The 22864-nt window shown below is 38.2% G+C and overlaps 1 protein-coding gene across 4 annotated transcripts in view; it reads left to right on the top strand.

The window, feature by feature from the left end:
* The window catches only part of LOC118329797 (collagen alpha-1(XIX) chain), a 95087-nt gene that overhangs the window by 13573 nt on the left and 58650 nt on the right, over positions 1–22864 (top strand). For 2 of the 4 annotated variants that reach the window (XR_004796798.1, XM_035664110.1), the window contains exons 10-16: positions 5069–5113; positions 7915–7959; positions 17540–17593; positions 19377–19412; positions 21174–21203; positions 21293–21319; positions 21869–21913. Coding sequence is in view for 3 of the 4 variants with exons in the window: in XM_035664110.1 (XP_035520003.1) it covers positions 5069–5113; positions 7915–7959; positions 17540–17593; positions 19377–19412; positions 21174–21203; positions 21293–21319; positions 21869–21913 (282 nt within the window). In the remaining variant the exon portion in view is untranslated. The remainder of the gene's footprint in view (positions 1–5068; positions 5114–7914; positions 7960–17539; positions 17594–19376; positions 19413–21173; positions 21204–21292; positions 21320–21868; positions 21914–22864) is intronic. The other 2 variants (XM_035664108.1, XM_035664109.1) reach the window with 2 other exon arrangements.

The raw sequence follows: 22864 nt of genomic DNA, 5'->3' as shown, positions 1-22864 counted from the left end.
GGTGTGTGAATTAGGCAATCATACATTTGTCCAATCACTAGAAAAATTGGTAGTTGAGGCAAGAATCCTTTCTCCATGACAGCTCAATAGACAGGTTGGGACTGTAAAAAATGCTCAGTCACTGAAAATTGTGGGTGTTGAGTTGGTTGCAGGACAATAAAAGACATAAACGAACCACCAAATACCCAGACAAAAATGTGTTCCCAGACAAATCACAGTATGAAATCCCCTTTTAGCTGTGCAAGGTTAAGAAAAGAACCAAGGGAGAATACTTTCAGCTGTGAATGGAATTCATAGGGATGAACAGGTGGTGGTACTGTATGCCTGATAAGACCAGATGGCTTTTGGGGTCAGTGTCCTAATTACCATGATGTGGCTGTGGGATTAAGATATGCTGGATGACTGTTTGACTTTTGTTTCTGGAAAACCACTCATTCCTGGAAGGCACAAAAGCGACATACATATAAGTGTAAAATCATTATACCCATAGAGCCCAGCTTTGGAATTTGGCATTGGGGTATTTTTTGGGCGGCCTACATAGTGAATTGTGACATAGTGTTTAATGCTGTTTATCCTGTAAACAGCACCAAACAGACACCGTTGGTCTGGATACTTAAGATTGGCTTGACATGTTAGGTTGCTGTTCTGTCTTAAACCTACTATAATGCATTTTCAACTGGTTATGAAACAGTCCTAATTTAATACTAATGTATCTATGTAACCTACATAAACAAACAAAACCATCAGCAAGAAGATTGGTTATTTCTAAATAGTTATTCGTGTCTGCCACCAGCTCGGATTCGGTAGAAACACTACTGCTTTTGTCCTCAGGGGCCGCTACAATCAACAAAATATGAAAGTTCCTTGTTGCTGCTTTAAATTGAGTGAAATTTATCATAAATGACATGCATTTCTAGATTATTAAGAAAGCAATTCAGTTTTACATTTAGCTGCCATATTACCAGGCAATTATTACAATGTCAGTGGCAAATTGAGAATAATGAGCATCTGTCATTTTGTGACTAGAGAGCTATTATATATACATATATGTATATATTTTAACATTTGAAACATTAAAGCTCTATAGTTGTTATTTCTATTTAATTGTTTGTTTTTTATGTTATTTTTTATCATTTTTATTTAGGTGACAACTCTGCCTTCTTAGAACAGGTGTAGATCTTTTTTATATTAAATGGGCTATGTGGGAACCCACTTTCATGCAATTTGCAGTCAGAAGTATAGATCATTATATTCAAAACTGTGTGTATAGCAACAGATTGTACTAATCGTATTTGTGAACGTGTTATAATTGGACTCTAATGACTCTTAATTGACCTAGCAGGGATCAGCTCTCAAGCTGTAATGTGTCTGTGTATATGCACTTTGAGTGTGTTGGTGGTGCTGGTGATTAATTACTTGCTGCTAATTGATATGAGTATATTCACTCGGTAAGAATGCATTAGGCAATTTTACATTTGACAAAAGTCAGCATGTATAGCAGGGACCGTGACACATTCTTTTGCATATATGTATATGTATATATTCCCCAAGTTCTTTTTGAACCGAAGCCTCTGTCTCTTCCAAAGAGACCGTTAGTGCGCATCATTTATCGGAAAAGGTCACCTGTGTACAAAAAAAGTGGGTTCAGAGTGTACTTAATAGTAGATCACTGAGCTGTTATGTTATAATACTCAATGATTTAAACATGATTTTCAGGAGAACAGGCCCTTTCATTTTTTCTTTGCAGGCCATGACATGAGTCAGTGGCTCATACTGTTAACACTCGAAATCTAATTTCAGGTCTTCAACAAATCAATACTTGGCACCATTTGTTTACTTACTGAACAATAAAATTCATAACAAATCCTATTACAGGCTTGAACACTAAATCAATGAAGTTAAGGAAAATCTTGATCATGGCATACACATTCAAGTCGAAGCCCACTAGTTTGGTCATGATAATCTGGCACAATCAGCCAACAACACACCACTATTACTCAGAAAAACATAATGGTAATTTTGTTTTTATGATGATAATAGACCCATTGTTCCACTTTTAGTTAATAGTATGATTAGGCAAATGTGACCTGTTTGTCAGAAGAATAAATCCGTACTTAAAGATAATGTAACATTTCCTCACTACACTAGACCTATGTTATATGTTGTGTTGAGCTGTGTACTTGCATTGTCCCAAATGTTTTCAGCAACACAACAACATTCAAACCAGGGAAAATCGTAGTTTTATTATACACAAAGACGTCAAATACGTCAGAGAGTGAGGAAAGGAAGTTTGCGGACATGGCTAAATGTAACATAAATAAAACTTTAATATTACCTCATTTGTGAATAATTTCACACACATCAGATAGATTTTCATAGATTCTCTTACTTTTTCTGCAGCACTCTTTACTTAAATGATGAAATAAACATTTTATTTTAAAGTGATTATGGTGTACATTTCTGACCTACTTCTCTCCATGTGTTCCTCCCACCTCAGGTCTTGAGAGGTTCATCACCTCCTTTATTTCAGCTTAATTTTCCTCCTAATTCCCGTGTTTATCTCCTTCATCTCTTTATGTGTGCATAGTGTAATGAATTGTTATTGCAGCATGAGAGATAAAGACATTCTCAGTTTGGAAAAACACCATATGTAATCGTAGTTTAAATCTTGACTTAATAAATCTGCAGGCACAGGGACATTTGTTTAAATAATGAGTGTAATCAATACTTAAACAGGCACAGCAGCTCCAGTGCCACTCCAGCAATTAGTACACTGACAGGAGTGCTTTGAGAATTTAATTTACCTGATTTAGAGTTTGAATGAGTCCACACAAACTACAGTTGCTGTATTTGATAGACTGTGGTGCAATAGTTATTGATGACACACTTTATTTGACCCATAAATAACTAGAAACGGTAACATAGTAAAAGGTTAAGGTATATTTGATTTAATAGTGCAGGCAGAGCATATGTATGCCATCCACTAACATTAGCTGAAATTTTGTAACTTGAACAGAATTATCATTGGGAGCGAGAGCAGCATATACTTGAAGACAACAAAATGTAACTGATCATTGGGTGAAAATTTTTCTTATATCTTGTGGGATTTGCAAATGTGCATGTGCCCCTACCACTGAGAGAAAACAAGTAGGAAAGTGGTTTATTTTGAGCCATCTGTGCAGTATATCAGAAACGTCATGCTTTGACACAATCATGTGTAGTAATTGCTTTTCTCTTCTTCACTTTGACCTTGTTGCACATTAATCTGTCTGGTAAATTGTGGTAGCATTGCACTTCTGTTAGCATATTTAATTCATATTGATCCCTAAATTTCCAAGGGAGTTCCAGTGACTATTAAACCGGGCTGCGCTCTTTTAGATTTACATTATAATACATTAAAAGGGTAACAGAGTCATAGCAAATACTGTTAATAAGGTAAGATCATGAGACTTTCAATTACCAACATGAGAATCTCAATCTGTATAAGATTAAAAAGTACTCTGAGTATACTTATTAACAATTTAACTTGACTTTGTAGAGATTAATCAAAGACATCTGGGCAATTTAGAGCATTTAAAACACCCATAATGAGAACTGCAGGCCAATCATCGTGACCTACACAGAGGGTTTCTTGGGAAAGTGTGTGTGGATTACTTTGGCTGTGTTACTTCAACAGAAAGTACTATCCCGCATTACAGTCTGAGTTGGATGGAGGATTCTAATGCACTGCAAAGGGATTAAACTGCTATGATTAATCCAGAATCCCTCAGGAAATTAAACAGATAAGGATTGGGTTATAAGAATGCAGCTTACTTGAAAGGAAATCCATTTTCTATGGCCTTGCACATAAACCCTGGTATTACTAGATTTACAGCTCCTGCATGTACATGCAAAAGAAAAAACATAAGCATAATGCTGAAATTAAAACTTCCTACACTTCTTCAGTACCCTTAATTTGTTTTGTACCATTTACAACTCTCCTGCCCTTATGGCTTGTGTTTTCAATTAGTGCCCTCTAATTCAATTTATACCCATTGTACCTCCAAAGGGAATAATTCCAGGAATTTTATTCAAGACAGTTTATTATTACACTGACACAGAATTTTGATGAGCTGTCAAAACCTTCCATTGTTTCTATTATATTCATCAGCATTAAAATATTATTAGCTTTTTTAAAAAGGGTTTTGTGTCAGTGGTTGAATAGAACATTTAAATGGATGGCTAAATTGAAAGCCCTGTGAAATACGCACATTCCCATATGCAATTTATATAGGAGGTTTATCTGTTCTTAATGAATGACATCAGCAGCTGTGTATTTCTACTGTCTCATACAAATGAAATAATCATGGGATTGCTGAGTCCATGGAAGTATTACATCTTGCCACATGCTTAATATCTAGCTAATTTATCACTTCACTAACAAACTGTATTTATACGGATCAAAGTATTTATTAAAGGTAGACTTGGTATTTTATCTAGAATAATGAGTACAATAATGGGTTCATAATCCATGGAATAGCGATGGCATATCAGTTATTAGGTTGGCCACATTTTCTTTTTCTTCCTAAACAGGAGTTCTAACAAACAGGGCTTGAAATGAAGATGTGAAGTTGAATGGGCATCTTGTTTAATTAGATTTTTAGCTTGCAGCCAGTTCTGTGCTAGCTTAATTTGTTAAATAACTATCTACCTCCATCTTCTCTCTCTTTTGTGGACAATTTGTTCCCTTTCCTATCTTATTCTGTCTTGGACTTGTCCTTCACTGCCAAGTTATAGCCCTAAGACAAAAAACAATGCCTTTTCTGCCTTTCTTGCCTTGTCCTCTTTTTTAAATATTACAATTATTAAAATAATACAATGAACCTTAACAAGGTTCAGATTTGTGCTTTCCAGTTGTTAGGAAATAGTATCCCAATCTGCAGCTGCTGAGCCACAGTGTCAGCAAGAACTCGTGGAACAGCTGTAGAAGCAAGATCGCCGACGAAATGACAAGCCTTCATAGAGCTATTCACTAATGTGTGAACGAGAGACCTTTCACTAACTGTTCTGTGTGTTGTTTCCGTCACAGGGCGACACAGGGGATGCCGGGCTTCCAGGAAACCCAGGACATAAGGTAGGCCACTCACTGATGGAACAACTTAAAAACCTTCCCCCAAACACAATTCCCTATTGTTGCTTTGCCCTTAAAGTTGTGATTGACATGAACACAGTTGGAAACTTCAGTTGTGTTTTTTTCATTAAGTTCATTTTGTTATAGTTTCAAATTGATGTTTGTTTTTACTGCATGGTTTTCAGATGCAGTGAATAGCAGGTGGCATATTGTGTTTAGTGATTTATGGAATCTGTCACTGCCCCTCTCTGAGATGATTTTCTAACATCATTGGATTAAATCACTGGCTTGCTTTGTGTTGACCCCGTCACAGCAACACAGAAAACAAAGCAATCTCAAAATCAAATTAAACCAGCAAGTGGGTGCCTGCTTGGCGCAGGGTAAATGGTACTGCTACAGAGACACAAGTTCTGTCCCAAGCAGCGGCACTTCTGGTTTGGCCAGGCGCCCTATTGGACACAGTTCCTAGTTGGGAAGCCAGTAAGGGATCGTGTCCTTGTCACTGCACTAGCAACTTCTACTAGATGGTTGGGCTGTCTGTACATAGGGGGCTGAGCTCTAAATGTGAGCCTCTGTGTCTCAGCTATGTCCTCTCTGTGAAGCTCTTTGCCGTCAGTTGAAAAACTATCCTTGTATGACTTGTTGAGTATTTGAAGAAATATGTAACTGTGTAAGCCCTCCCCAGGCTGATAGTCCAGGTCAGGATTCACAGACATTGCTGTGGAGTCAGACATTTAAATTTGAAGAAAAATGTATTTATTTTAACCGGAAGCTTTAGGACTGTCTAAGTGCTTGTTTTGTAATTCACTGTTGTTGTTACAGTCCTGAAGAGCTGAAAATTGCCAGATTTTGCATCCTCTCAGTAAAATTACATTTTACTGGGATCACTTGTTTGTTTCTTGCTCACTGCGTTCTGTGATATTGTCATCAGTAAGATTGTAGACCATAAAATGTAGCATCTCAGATGCCTGTGTTAAACTCCTTCACTGAAGGAGGGCGTGTCCAGTCACCAGGAACCACCACTTACTGTGATGCCAGTACTACAGGCTGTTGTACTTTCATGTATTGCAAAGAGAGGGTGTGGGATTCTCTTCTCAGAAAAACGAAGAAAACATATAGCAAGAAAAAATCATATGCACTAGATATTTCTTTGTAGTCAGGTGATCAGTTGTACTGGATGTGGAAGATGGCTTAATCCTGGACCTATACCCACTATAGATGTTAAGCTGGGTGACATTTTTGCCGAAGAACCTTGATACATGGAATATGGAATAACGGTTAATGGCACAGCTCTCTCCACTTCTGCTATCTGAGATGAGGCTCAGGAACCAGCTAAAGCCGTTTTCGTTACACAACAGTGCACAAGAAAAGACTACATCAAAAGCAGTTCCAGTAGTATTGATGTTGATGCTAATGCACAGTACCATGTCTTGTAGTATTTTACATCTAAGCTTAATTCCTTGTCAGTAAAGCTTTTTATGTTCCAGAGATGTTTCATGAAACCTGTTTACTGTGCAAATCACAATGTGTTGTGTGTTGTTTGTAATATTATTACAGTAGTCTTTTTATTTTTTTAAATTTATAGATGTATGGACACATGTTCTGTACAGATGCACAAGGCAGTTGTGGCTTATATTGTGCCCTTGGACAAAACCTAAGACACACACATTTTCAGACTCTTTTGGTAGTCATATTGTGAGAACAACAATTCCATGCAGCTGTCGATATCATAAGAGTAATGATATGGTTGCCCTTGGACACTATAATATGGCAGTTTGCTTTATGGGCCAGCTGAGGTCATGAAACTGTATAGGTTACACTCTAATAACAGAGCCAACAAGTTCCAAGACATCTCACACATTTCTGGCAGAGTGTGTGGAAAGTAGGGGCTGGGTAGCTTGTGAAGAATCAGTGATCAGGAAGATATTTGTGGAAATAAGCCTCTAACAGCTTATTCCCTGACAACATATAATCTTACGCATGCTATAGACTTTGCTGAGACTGAAATGATGCTGTGAGCTCACTAAGCAAACAATATTGCTGGGAATTTGGTATCTGGTTCCCAAGTGTGTTTTTGTATCTGTGTCACTGTGGTGCAAGTGTGCAGTTTCTTGCTAAGCTCAATTCGGAGGGGCTGTTAGTGAGTTTTAGAGTTTGGGATTTAACTTTATTGCGCCATTAAGGACAAGACAAAAAGTTCTAGATGTTCCTGCTCCCTTTAGCACAGTTTTATTTACATAGATAGTTGCATTTAGAAAGGATATCTTTTTAATGTCCTGCCACTGTGGGACGTGGTACAGCGTAGACTCATTCTTCTACCACAATAACTAGAGAAATACATGATAGCAATATCATACCAACACAGTCCATCTGTATCGTATTGTAATTAGATTGAGGATTCCCTCGGTGCTTAAATTTGCATGTTGATGAGGATAAAATGGTTTTCTTGAAACTACTATAACTCTATAATAAAGTAATTCTTTAAGTGAGTTCATATAAATACAAGATGTATGCAAATATTTAGTAATACTATTTATGCTTGAATGTATTCTTTAGCTTATGTAATTAGTATCTGACCATCTATGAAACACTAAAAATAAGCTTTTCAGAGTGACCATGTTCCTCCATAATCTTGCTTTAGAATTTAGAGAGTCTGGTTGATTCCAATAATACTTAACAGGATTGTGGTATAAAAGAACTGTGCCAAATTGTTTAGACCTATTGGGTGTAAAAGTGAAAAAAAAAAGTATGAACTTTTCAAGGGTCTTTTCTTTGCCTTTTAACTTTCAATCTCGTGATTGCAGGGGGAACTTGGATCAGAAGGGCAAAAGGGAATCGATGGGGAGAAGGTAAGTACTACTATCTCCAGCAGACATATATTCCATACATAGCACATCAGCCAGCTCTAGTTTCGTCAGGGAATCAATTCTTATAGGCTTTTCATTTTCTGTGTGATGCCCTCGGGGTAGGAGCGGAGCACAGTTTTCTGTGTGGCTCTTTTCAGGTGTCTGTTATATCTGAAGCAGATCTAAGTGTGTTCTAGCCCTCAATGTCCTTCTGCAGTGAAATTAATTTATATGTATGCTACCACAGGCTTGGCATACTAATGGACTAAACTAATTTTTCAAATTACAGTAAGCTCCTTCTGTGTCATTTCAGGTTCAATTTTATTGCATGCTTTTAAATCTGTCTGCAGTGATGAAACTAATGTATGTAACATAAGCCACAACTAGAGGCACAAGTAAATTACTCTTTTTTGCTTTGCCTAAATGCAAATGCATTAGAAATGAATTACCATTCTTATTGGATCTTAGTGTAGTGTGTGTTGTTTCAACCAGAAGCAAATTAGTACACATTCCTTAGTTAAATCAAAGTGTTGTGTTTTATGTTGTACAGTATTTGTTTGCCCACAATGGCACAATCTCAGTAGATGGTAGCAGTGCAGATGGTCAGTTTTAAGAGGCTTAATAAAGGGACATTTTTCATCACCATCACCCCCTTGAGTAGACAAACAGCTGCCACAGAAATCAGTCTCCCTGCTGGACCTGCACTCTGCCCCGTAGTTACTCTGAGAGAAATCAAAAAAGAAAACCAGGGATAAACAAGTGTGTGGAGCTGAAAGGGTATTGAGCTGCAGTATAATAGAAGTACCTGGTATTCAAAAACTATTTATTCGGACTAGGGAGGTAGCTCGATAAATGTTCCATCAGTACTGTTAGAAGAGCCTGCAGAGTTTACAAAAGAATTTTTGCTAATACAAGAATAATTGAAAACTTGTCAGAATATAGAAAAATAAAATATTAAAAAACTAATGAAGTCAGTCCTTTGTTGAGCATTGTGGCATTGATAAGAAGAGGGAGAGAATGGATAACTAAACCTTCAAATAATGCTCAAAATGCAGTTTTGTGCAAAACTTTTTCATCAGTGTAGATAAACTGTTATTGTAATTTGATGTATGAATTTTTTTAGGATTGCAAGAAAACATGAACTCTGGTCGAACTTAATAATACATAAAACATATTAGCAGAATTTGAAGTAGTGATTCTGTCTGTGTATGCAACAAAAATCATACTTATTATGTTGTGTTAATGGTGCAGTTGCTGGTGTTAACTAGGAAAGAAAGGTAGCTCACTGTTACTGTTCTGTATATTAAAGAGAAAAAGAAACTGGTCAACTCGGAAGGGTCCGCTTGGACTGGATAGATTCTGGATAGATTCTTTCTCTCTGCCCTTAACCCCCATAAATATTACCCTAAGTAGGTTACCCTGGATGAATATAATTGTGCTGTAATCCAAGTAAAATTCAGGTTGAAGTTAAAAAAAAAAAAATTGGCAGGCTATAGACTCTGGCATTAGTTTGTCTTCCCACAACCAGCATGGCTTGCTTTGTTCCAAGGTAAGTAGCTATTGGCAGCTTGAAAAGCCAGTTGACGTCATGTGCATATTTGCATATGAATGACACAAGTTTATTTACATAGAAATTTGAAGGAGAGCGAGACCACCTAAGTGGAAATTACCTCCATCCACATCAACGGCTAACTGATTTGTAGTCACAATATTACACAAACTATAATGTGAACATGATTCCTTGGATCACAGTTTGTATGGTTTATCTATTGATTGCCACTGGTGCTACAGCAATCAAGAGGAAAGAGTGACAGAGCTTGTGAGCAGCCCTTCTTTCTTCGCTAACTGGTTCGCTCTGGGCTCCAGTTGACTGGACCACTGAGTGGTACATAAACTGAAAACAGCTGGAAGCTTGTCACTATGGAGGGACTGAGACTGTGTTTCCAAGAAAAGCAGCTGCTCAAAACTTTTCTAGAAGTCACCAGTTGATGTCATTTGCATATCGAGTCCAGCTCTGTTTGGGGAGGGAGGGGTTTACCATGTGTGTTCAATCAGGCTGATTTGTCGCTTTTGGGCTATAACATCACAATGGGGTGTCTGAAAAGCTGTGGACCCTTGGTCGAGAGGCCGTCCTCGCTCCCCTTTGCTCTGTGTGCATCATCATTAGTGGTGATGAGGTGGAAACTTGGTAACAAATGAGATTCTCACTCTCGTGACAGTATTCACATAATGATTAGAAATATGGAAACTGACAGTTGTAGTTCTCACCAACAACCTGCCACCAATCAAAGTTATCCATTTATCCATTCATCCATTTATTTATATGCAGCTGAAGAAAGACAATTTGAGAATGCTTTTATGTCATCAAGAGCAGAGAGAGATCAATATAAATTTCACCTCTATGTGTCCAGTACAAGAATAGGACTGGGACACAAATCTGTATTCCTAGAAGGGCAGCAGGAGAGCTGACTTGTTTTTGATCTTTGTGCATCCCACATGGGTAGTTGAGCTTTTCTTTGGTCACGCTCACATGGCTCACCATGCTTGCCCTCTAGGGATTTATTATACTGTGCCCCACTTCCTTGAGTGATTTGAAACAAAGAAAAGTTGAGAAATGGAGACTATATTTTGTGAAGCATTGCTTCTAGCAGGCGTGTTTGTCCAGGATTGCAGACCCCCATTGTGGATAGTATTGGATGGCCCTGAGACATGTTCAGCCTATAGCTTAACACAAAAACAGCCGGTCTAGCTAAATGAAAAGTGAAAACGATATACCTTCCAATCGGCTGTATCTTGTTAGCTAGCATGCCAGTTACCAATCCAAGAGTCACCTGAGCTCAGCGATGACATTGACACATCTAGGCTAAATAGGCTTATAGGAAATGTACTCTGCAGTGGATGCAGTTTCAAATATTGCAAAGTACAGTACTTCAAAAAAAAAAAAAAGTCAGTGAAAAGAAATTATTTAAAATTGTGCTGAAAAGCTTGTATTTCCATTACCTGCATTAACTGACTTTTTGGCCACTTGGGGGCAGCGGAAACATGCTGTAAACACATTGCTTAAGAGAAAACTTAATAGTAAGCTGTTGTCGACTTACACATAAAAAAACAACATAACGACTAATTTGCAATGTTTTAGCAGTACAAGGCCCAAAGTGTTACAAAAAGGCAAAAAGGAGAGGCTTAATGACAAGCAAATCAAATCTGTATTCTTCTTTTTTAAAACTGCTTTTTAAAATTGATTTTTAAATTCATAATGTATTTATTGACTGTTTAATGTTGCTTTTGTAAATCCCTTTGTAATTTGAACTATATGATATGGGTTGATATTTCATTTCTAAATAATTTTTATAATTCCTCTTTTTATTGCCAATTCAAATATCAAATAATTAATTACTTTGTGAGTTAGTCTATTTATTCATAGATTATAAATTAATTTCTAAACAAATGTATAAATGCCTATTTTTAATAATAATAGTTTTTTCTTAATTAATGTAATGCCTTATGACTACGTCTGTGACACTTTGGTGCTCCATAGCAGCTTTCCAAAAGTGACACTAATTACAAAACAGTGAGTTTATAGATTCTAAAACACTCTGTAGAGCGCGAGGGGAACTTCAAACTAGGGTGAAATTCTCTGTTGCTTTGTCACCAGAAGCGACTGTTTTCACATGCAAGTAGCAATATGACCCATTGTTAATATATAAATATTGATTGTAGCTGCTTTCAAGTGAAGAAATTAAATACAATATCTCCCTAATGCCCTTAGTGGGGTTTTTTAGCAAATAATCCCAACATAAGTTTCAGCCATTTATCACAATTGATACAGTATTACATTTTCTATGTATGCGCCCTTGTGGAAATCCTGTGTAAACCAAGATCTAAGATCTAACATAGTCTCCCTATCCGTGAAATTACAGCATAAATCAAGCTGTGATGGGATGTTCATTATTAGTCGTTTCCACAGTGGTCCTGTTTTCTCTGATTTATCTGATTTCTTGACCTAACCCTTATACTTGATTTAGATTAGATATGATGGCAGGATACTGGAATAAAAGATATGAGGTAACCTAGACCCATGTCTCATCAGTGAGCATCAATCAGTACAGGATTAATGGATTCAAACCAGTATTCCCAGTGCCTCAGCAAATAAGTGGATGAAGTTGAACCTCATTGGCTAAATAAGGCTGCCTGTTCTTAACCAGTTAATCACTTACAGTGATCAGTACTAAGAGACTGCAGATGTTTTAAGTCTGTAATGTAGATATCAAACAGACCTTTTAGCTATTGTGTTTCCTTTAGGTCTGTAAAGCTGTGAGAGCTGCAAAGGTAGATAATGTGATCATGAATAATTTATATATATAATATAATGATACTGTTAAGTACAATTATATCTGTGGTTGTTGACTCATTTGGTTCACTTCTGATTTTGTCAGTTGCTTCAACATTTAAGATAGTAAGAACTGTAGAAAAGATGTTTTTAATTAGTTTAAAATCAAATATAGTAACCTATCTTTGATTTTAAACTAATTAAAGACTTTTGTGTTGCACAAATAAACTTGCTTGATAATTTCAGTTAACCTATTTACTGCGACTACTAGAGTCTATTACCCGATCTGTCCCTTTACTGCAATTAGCTCATATTCCATTTTTAAAGCTAGTATGTTATTTAAGGCTCGAGTAGACACCTGAGAAGCCAGAATTCTATGTATGAGCATGTGATCAAGTATCGTTTTGCAGATACACGTCCTATGGGGCAGAAGGAGTGCACAACGTGTTATCTTGTGGGTAATCCAAGTTACATTTGTGAATACATGATGTTCAGTTGAAGAGTGTCATACAAAAAGGAGTCAAGCAACGCTGATAGAACATGATATCCAATGCACTAGAGGATCTCTGACAGTGTACTGCACTCTGATATCCTCACAATGACCCTTTGTTTAGGTTACCTTGGCAAACTATATTTATTCATAGAGTGTAGTGGACATGCTGATAAGGTATTTTTTCTAGCACTCAATATGTGATTAGTCGTATACTCGTATACACATATACTGTATGTGGTGGTGTATTGCTGAGCAAATGGAAAGTCACAAAAGGCATTTCCTGCTGTAACCTCCCTGGCATTTGTGGGCCGGCACTCAAGATATCTGTGTTACTTAGAGATCTTGTTCCACAGAGCTTTAAAGGCCTGCCATTCAGTATTACAACATTTCCCCACCTGAATGAATACTTAATACATCTACAATTTTAATTTATCCTCCCCTCAATAGGCCAAACCCAGTTTGTGTGATTAAATTGTGCACAGCAACTAAAACCTGCAATTATTCTATCTCTTGTCACTCAAGGGCACTGACCTGCAGCTGCTATGGTTAGTAAAAGGTATAAGTAAACTTAATTAGACTGCATTTGTACATCCCTGCTTCTCTGCCTCTGTTTATTTGCTTGTTTTAGTTGCCTTGTGCTGGGGAGTTGCCAGATTGTCTTGTGGCCCCTCCACTACAGGAGTGACGAGACACAGTGGTGTGTGTAATTAGCAGGCAAGTGTACACAGCTCCCCACAGTGTTCTGACCTCGTGCTGCAGGAACGACAGCCAGACAGCCAGCACCAGCCTATTCCCAGCCCTTTCTCACTCCTTCGTCCTTCCCTGTAAATGCAACAAAGCCCACGGCTTGCAACAAAAGCTAACAATATATCTAGCCCTCCAGTCTACATCTCCCTCCATGTCACTGTGCACCTGAATTGGGCCTGTGGGCTCACGGCTGAGTCCATCAGACAGAAGGTCAGCATCTTAACTAGGCTATGGTGTGGAAGGTAGTATGATAATAAAATATGAGGTCCCTTAAGGGGTCATTAGTTGTTTTCTACTTCAGAGATGGGACCTTCTTGACAATCATCAACACATAATATATTTGAATAATTTACTGTTGGTCAGTTGAGACTATTTAAAACAGTGTAGTTTAATCCATAATCTGAGTTATTGCTTTGACATAATTCAAATATAATTATATAAGTACATCTTTTCCCAACTACTCCAACTGATATTATTACTTACTATTATTTAGCTGATAACAAAAAGTCTGTCTTATTTCTAACTCTTACTTCACTTGAACAAATCCATTAGAAAGACTGTTTTAAAAGTCCCCATAGGAGGAGGCTCAAGGAGAGAGAGAAACAAGAGAAAATGGAGTGTTCTGGATCAACTTTACACAGTGACAAGTGTATAAAATTGGCAGGTAACACTTGACTGCACAGTTTTGTAAAACATTTGCAAAAGTGACAACCACTAGCTTTTTAGCAAAATAAGAGAAACCATGTCATTTAACACTTTCATTAAATACAGTATTTGTTTATTGTCTAGAATTTCTGCTCTCCCAAATGGGATAGTTGAATGAATTAAAACCTTTTTCTGTTTTTGCCAAAGACCAAATAATTGCAAGTGAATTAACACATCATGCTATTAAAACAGCATAATGTCCTTTTCATTCTTTCTCTCTCTCTCTCTCTCTCTCTCTATCCCTCTCTCTCTTAAAAAAGGATTCCATTAAAGCTTTTTGAGAAAATACAACTATGATATGCACTCTTTTTTTTGACAAAAAATTGTTTGAGCCCTAATATTAAATACCAAAAAACATAGTGAACATTTTCAAAGCACCAACTCTCAATTAACTCAGAAAGCATGGTGTACTAGCGGCTGTAGGCAAATGAGACAATTAGAGTGAATACTGGTTAATTGTGTATTTTCTTTTTGTGTTCTCCTGAGTAAGATTTTATGCAAAATTTGCAACTGTGCCAAAACCCTCAGCCAAGAAAGTGAAGGCTCACTTTTAATTGCACTGGTTCAGTCCAGTTTTTTTCTCTTTGCCAAAATATCTTATGTCATACTAAATTAACAACCACAAACACACATGGGAAGCATCACTCAGCATGAGAGCAGAGTGAGAGTGCACTATTAGTATTTGGCAAAATACTATACTAAAATAAATTCAGAATTTTTAATGTACAACTGCTTTGTTTACTGTAATTAAAATATTTACCAGCAGAAAACAGTTTTTGTGGCACACAGATTAGCTGTGACAGTTGCAAAGCTGAGCTAGACTGTAAAACAGGGTATGCAATTCAATATATGGCGAGAGAGTGACTTTTTGATTGACTGAGCTTCTGACTGACCTGAATTTGGTTTCTGATAAGGACATGTGCCATGGAAAAATTACTCACCACCTTGCACAATTCCAGTTGCATTATACAGTTTGAATTATGGCAGTTCCCTGTCAGCTCTTCTGTTAACATATTGTCTTGTGTCTGCAGTCTTCAGGAGAGGATGCTGGGATGGGACATTCATTTTGCAACAGTGATGTAAAACATTACCTTAAATATTTATGACTTATAACAAATCCCTACATAGTAATAGTATAGCTATTCGAACTTATGACAGTCCTAGGTAGAACATATTTTAGGACGTACAAACTGTATGTATAGTAGGTGTTATTAAATATAAAATAACAATATAAAACTGATTTGTGGTCAGCTTTTTGCAGGCCACTTCAGCTCTGGTCATTTATGTATATCAACACCATAACTGAGAGACAAGCACCACTTCAGGTAAATTATAAGAATATAAATTAATTAATTAAAGAAATCAGAGACTGTCATTAATCGTGACAATATATATACATTGTATATATTCAGTTTAGATGTACAGTATTACTGTAACTGGCATAGAGTGCTTGAGGGCTGCAAAGTGAATACGGGGTCAGGAGTGATCATAACCTTGACGGGAATATAAAGAGGTTTGGTGACATTTTGCAGGAGTACATGTTAATGATTGGAAATCTGCAGGAGTGGCTGCGTGCAGAACTGACAAAACTGTGATGCAGTCCGCACCTTAAGGCCACAGTACAATAATTGTCAATCACACAGAGGACTAATAGATTTCTGGTCACACGTATGACACGACGTGTTTCAACCATACAAACCACAGTTCTTACATCTCCCAACAACACTTTTGGATCAAAGGAGGGGTTTTATATACTCTTAGAAAACTGTGGACTACCATAATACAGATTTCATGCTGTTCTGGACAGCTCTGATTCTCCGAGTAACATTTCACGCTGTCAAAATCATGGATTTTTATACTTGAAGTTGCTAAAGTTAAATAATTTTTTAGCCAAGCTGACAGATCTCTCTTACAAAATATGTGGGCATGTCAGTATGACATTATTGAGTCTTTGTAATTTGATAGATGATGCATTGCTACATTGCTGAAGTGGATAATGTGTAACAGTGTGGCTTTAGAAATGTGTGTTCAATTTGCCCTGAAGTCAAAAACTCAAAGTTGTGGTCTGAAAAACCACATAAAGACTGTAAAGGATCACAGTAAGAAAAACATGTTAGTATTATAGAACAAAGAGATAAAATGTCCAAATTATTCTTACAAGAATAATCAAATACTCTTTGGTAATCGACAGAACCTGAAGTTGTTTGTTATTTCCTTGTTATCAGATGAGCCTTGTGTTCTGATGCTCCTTAGTTTCTGCTACAGCTCTGGTAATAACTGCTTCTGGATCCCCTTGTGTCAGATTGCCCCAGTAAAGTGGTTAGGCTGTCGATTTAAATAAAGAATTGGGCTCTCATGTACAACTATGAGACAGCTGCCTTATTAGTGACGGTGTGCGTTGGCTGAGGGCCCACATAAAGTGATACAATCTGATAAAATCATGTCACTATAAGTGCAACTTATAGGCAAGCTGTTAACCATAGGGGCAATTATTTTGCACCACTGTTACCATGGCTTCTGTTTTCTGAATGGTAGTGTTTAATATGAGGCTTGCAGGGAGTAGGCAATGAATTAGTCACGTCTCTGGTGGAGCCAGACTTAATGTGATAAAGGTAGGTAATCATCTTCTGCAGATATATAATTTACTATTAATAGCCATTCTAACTCTAAATTTAACCATGACAAATTATTGTATTTCTGAGTCATTTTACAGACCGCTCACACTCCCCATCTTTCCTGTTCTCCCCCTAACCTATTTCAAAGAGCTGCTGCTACTGGCCCAAATGTGTCACACCTAACAAGGCTTGCTGCAAATTTAGCCTGTCAATATGTGTCAAGCCTCATTCATCAGCTATCACTCTTTATCTCAGCTGTCCTTCTTCTTTCACATTTCACCACCGTGAGGCTTGACTTTGCCCCGAGCTTGCGTAGTTCAATTCTAACCCCAGGTCCTCCGCTTCAGGGAGTAAAAGCAAATGACAATCATAGTCCTTGCTAAACCTAAGTGCAACAAGGCAAAACAGAGAAGGGGGTAGGGGGTAGACTCTGTGTAACCAGCTGATTGTAAATCTCTCAGCAGACTTTGGGTACATGCAGTGTCTAATGATTGACATTATCTGCTCTTTTCTCATGACTGGTCGTGACAGGCATGAGAATCTCACACCTGCATGAGATACTTGTCTGCGGAGTGTCAACACACTGACATACAGTAACACGTGCTGTGTTATTTTTTTTAACAATATTTTAATCATCTGTCATTCTCACTAAAAAGAATGATCCTTCATTATATTGTATATTTTTGTTCCCAGGGTCTGAAAGGTGACCCAGGGCCAGTTGGTCCAGTTGGTCCAAAAGGAAACAAAGTGAGTGAGTCTGCCATACATACTGGCCTCGACAAAATTACACTATAATTGTTTTTCTTTTTTTAATGAAAATAGATACTTCAGGGAATCTGCTTGACTTTCATGAGCTGTAATCCCAGTCTCAATAAAGGGTTTGCCCATCTGTTTGAAGTGCTGCTATGATTGCTACTCCAAACATGGCCAGCTAAAGAATACTGGTATTGCTATCATAACTTAGCAAGACCTTATTGATGGTCATATAGAGTAGCTTTTATCCCGGCTTAGAGAAAATGTTCCAGTCACTATATTTGCGGAGTATTTGTATATTCATAGGGATAGCTGTTTGTAATGGACATACCCAGCAAAATCCCTTTATCTTGCCCTCTCTAAACATTTTCTTATTGGACTAAAGCCTAAAGCAAAAATGTGGATTGCATACTATTGCCTGCTTGTTTTGGGGACTTGACACAGGGACTCTTGATTTAGAATATATTTGACATTTGGTCTCAAATATTAGGAATCCAATAGTTATGTAGGTTTGTCCTGTATGGGTTATGACTGGTTTCATAAGCCTGGGATTGAAGGCAAGCTAGGAGCTGCAGAGGAGTTTGATACAAAACCTTGTCCTTATCTGCAGCCCCTTTATAGTCTATTCACTGACATCACTGACATGAATTAGATTAAGTCTTGTTGCAATGCAGAAAATATTGGTCTTTTTAAAGTTTTTCTTTTCTTTTCATCCCACAGTGGGATTATTTTCCATGTATGAGATGAAATGTTTTTCCTGTAATTAGTTGCCATATCTCCAACTCTTTTATTTTTCCTCCCGTATTGGGGCTTTTTTTTTTTTTTTTTTGTCTTTTGGAAGAACTCACCACATAATTGTAGGTGCAATGCTCTGTCTGCCAGCCTTGAAGTTATAATGAGGTCTGTGTGTTTCTGTGAAGACAACAGAGAATCACAGGGTATTTTATCCTATTTTCCGGATGGGAGGGTGGGGGGTGGGGGAGGAGAGAAGGTTTGTTTGTATTGAAACTGACAGAGGGAGGCAGATTTGGAAGCATAAAGTAATGAGTCCCCTGAATATCCCATAGCAGGCATATTTTAGCTGTGACATTCATTTAGACAACAAAATGGATATGAACTACAAGGCCCTTTTTTTTTCTTTCATCCACATCCGATAAAAGGGTATTGTCCACTGATTCTCAACTTAGTGCTTTATGAAGTACGGTTTGTGGTGAAAAGGGGAGAGAACTGCAAAAACATTGGACAGTGATCCATGAGTTTTATCTGAAAAGGCAAAAAAACAAGAGAGGCTGTCAGAAGCATGTGAGATCATTGCTTACAATGGGTTATGCTGGCGTCAAAAGACATCTACTTCTTTCCTTATATGACTTTTCATGACTGTCTGTATGTCACAGTCACCAAACAATGTTATCATACCTGTCCATTGTTAATGCTGCAAAGCTTTTACATGATATAATACGGCTGTGTTTATTTTAAGGCCTGTCACATTTAATAGCTCTAGCCCACCTGCCAGTTGCCTGACTGCTTCATTTCAAGACATACTGTAAATACCAGTAAATGGCTTTCTATAGCACAAGTGCATATGTTGAACTAGTACTGCGATGCGTAGTACATCCTATTTTACCTGACCAGTTTTTATTACAACCATGATGGCTGGCCTTTAGAGACTAGATATCTAAAAATCCAAAATACGTTCATATGTATTGATTTACCCTCAGCCAAGATGTTATTGACAGAAGTTTTAGGAGTTTTCACTAATTATTATCTTCCTTTGTAGGGGGATGTGGGTTTGCCTGGAGTTCCAGGGCTGCCTGTAAGTTCACACTGTTTCATTTACATCTCATTATGCTATCTGTATATATGAGGACATTGAAAAGAGCAAAAATGTTGAAATGTACTCATGCGGGTGTGACCTGAAATGGCTGGACTGAGCTTTGTAAATATCACAGCCTTTTGGCTGACCAGGCGCTACACACAGTTTTAAAGCATCTGGCTTACAGCGATGGAAAAGTGAGGCACTCAGGTGAGCAGTCTCTGTGTCACATTACCATCGCCTGGGAATGGGTCAAACAAGGAGCAGATAGACAGGGCTCAGTGGGCATCCTCACTTGGCCCAAAAAGGATAGGGATGGGCAACCAGGCAGAGAAGAATGGGGCTCCAAGCCCCAGGGTGGGGGTGGAGGCTGACAGGTAGTCGTTGGCTGTATCCTACATGGGTGAGACATGCACTTACTGGGTTGGTGGCTGTCCCTGCAGACTTTTTGCATTGACAGACACCTAGGAAGAACTACACCACGCTTTATGTATTTCGATCTTATAATTGGACTGGCTGCACTGGTGTTGTTTCTGTGGTCCTGTAAAATCCAGAGGACAGAGAACATAATCCAGAAATGTACTCATTCCAGTGCACACACAAATTGAAGGTACATATGTCAGCAGACAGCAGATGGATGTACTTGCAGATGCTTGCATAGTCACCTATCAACACATATAGTGAATGTGTAGGCACAGATGCAAACCACACATACTCTTAATGCATTGTAGCCAGGGAGTTGACAGATCCTGGAGATTAAAGGTGCTTCTGCGGGTGGTTAGCTAATCATGTACACATCATGAGGGGATCAGCCTGCCAGTTTTAATCAGCACTGGAGAGATACAAAAACTGGGGGCCACTGCTTCTGGCTTTCCCCTTTTATGTCACTAAAGTTCCTATGATACCCACAGAACACTGCTGGCAGCCATTAGCTGTTCTGTAATGCAAATTTTACATTTATAAGAACAAGCAAAATACCAGTTCCCTGACTAGCAAACATGGTTTTAACAAACTTTCTCACATCATGTCAGTAAATTGGTTGGTGTGAGAGTGTGAGCAGAACAATGTTCAGAGGAAGCTATTAAAATAGTATGGACTTGCTACGGGTGGATTTGCATTGTATTGCTTGCTGCCCAAGGTCAAAACTCAGTGCTCACAAGCCAACTAAAGATGTACCGTTGTACATGAATAATTGATTTATTAGCAAAAGCACTGCAGGGAGACTGAGGCATGTTTTATTTAGGGTGTCACAGGTCAGAGTTGTCACTCTATAGATACAGCTGCAAATATAGGGTTGTCAGCCTCCTTGTTAAATAGTTTTATTTTTTTTTGTTGTTTGTTCTTTGCTCGAGGCTTCTGACTGACGTGGAAGACATATGTTCTGAATGTCCATATCTGCAGCTGTTTCCAAGAAAAGTCAACTGCATTTCACTTTTGGATGCCAATTGAAAGAAGACACCAATTATTTCCCTTCTATTTGAAAGCTGAGATGCTTCATGCGGCCTTGTGTCCATTTTTTGGCCTGGTGGACAGACGACTCTGTCTGCCGTTTCTTGACAGTGGCCAGCAGGGTGTCACGGGAGTTGTAATAGTCATGCCCTAACTTGTCTTCGGGCCATGGCGGCCAAGGATAATTACGTCATGACCAATTGTGTTGCTTGCCTGTAAGTGGCAGGCATGTATTGCTATATCAAATAGGAACCCTGTGAGTCATGTTTTTATCTTGACTGACTTGTTTTTAATTGTGTGTTTGATTCCTAGGCTGACAAAGAATGTCTCAAAGGAGATCAGGTACTTAAATTACATTAATATTATTTTCACTGAAAATATCTACACATTCTGTATTCTTGAGCTTATAAATATTTATTTGCCACATACAGGGCCCTCGAGGTGACAAAGGAGAGAAGGTAACAAATGAATCATCATATCTATGTATAGTATCTCATTTTCATCTGTTTTTCCTGTTGGACAAAGTGCACATAACATGTTCTCAAGCAATCAAGCACAACTATTAGGTTCAACAAGCAATTGTTTGAAGCACCATAAGCATGTCCTTGCACAAGAACTTCAAAACAAAATCACAACTCAGCATATACCTTGATTAACTTAAGATACTGTGTAGAATAATGGAATGAGGCTCTCATCAACCGAGGCTGCAAATTGCCTATTAAGGGGATCGTGGAGAAGTCACCTAGAAACTGTTCATGAGTAAGAATGGAAACTACGGCTGTATATTCTCCCCTCTATCTATTCATGCAATTTTAACTAAGCTAATGCTGTGTTTCCTATCACTGCACATAAGCCCACTAGTTATCCATTGGTCTGCTGAGAACATGTGGCACAAACATCTGTCTGCATCAGTTTTTTAACAAGAAGCAAGCCATAATCTCCTCCCACAATGCCAAATGCACATGAATGTATCACCCAATTCACTTTGATACATGTCCTTTCCGCAGGGATTGACTGGGGTGCCAGGGGATCCAGGCAAAGAGGGCAAAAGGGTGAGTAAACAGAAACAGCCCACCAGTTGTGTGGCCTGGCTAGTGGTTGTACTGACTGCGAGGACCTGGCCTGTGGAAAGGCCAAACAGCAGCTGAGTAACTGTTGTTGTTTTGGGGGAGGCGAAGATGATCTGTGGCAAAGGGATTGCGATGGGCTTGCAAAGAGAGAAGGGGAGGTGTGGGCTTGTTGTATGACAATTAATGAATGGGCTCCGCGGTCAAGGGGTCACACACACTCACAGTATGACTGGCAGCACACATGGTTAAGTCCCGCTGGGTGACTGTGCTGGACAGTATTCAGTTTCCTAAGAGGCCAGCATGATCTGGGACAGAGACAATGCCCATGAGTGAATCAACTGAAACATTACACCACATTTATTTATTCTGACCATAATAACTTTAGGAATAAAAGTGTCAGGGTTTGTAAGACAATGTCTTAATCAAAAGTATTTTCATTTCAATGCTTTTTAAATGAAAATTTCAATTCCAGTTGACTAGATTTAAGTACTTTTAATCCATGTAAGTGTTCTGGCATTAGTAACGGGTAAACATGCTAACATTATGGTGGGCTAAAGATTGCCCAACAGCAAGAATGTTATTGCTCCTTGACATCACAGCTGAAAGGCAGTGTTCAAGGACAGGTGGAGAGAGTGTCCTTTTGTGTCCCGCTTAATTGACTTGTTGGGAATACCTTTGCCGGTGATACCGCCATCAAATAGACTCTTCAGGCAACTCAGTATTCCTGTCTTACAGAGAATGGCCACAAAACAGCAAGAACACATTTGGCTTTTCTGCAGCAAAATATAAAATATATAGCAGGTTGAGCTATACAGCACCAATAAGTAGGTCAGGCAAATGTTTGTTTCAGATTAAGCAAGAGCCGAGATGATGCACAATACTCAAGACATCTGGACACAAGTATCTCAAGAATTCCACCCTTCTGTGTGTGTG

This window comes from Morone saxatilis, unplaced genomic scaffold, assembly GCF_004916995.1.
Source record: "Morone saxatilis isolate NCDOM2014 unplaced genomic scaffold, NCSU_SB_2.0 Contig19, whole genome shotgun sequence".
Taxonomy (NCBI): Eukaryota; Metazoa; Chordata; class Actinopteri; family Moronidae; genus Morone; species Morone saxatilis.
Note: the sequence above shows the minus strand (reverse complement) of the source record. Positions and strands in the feature narration are given on the sequence as shown.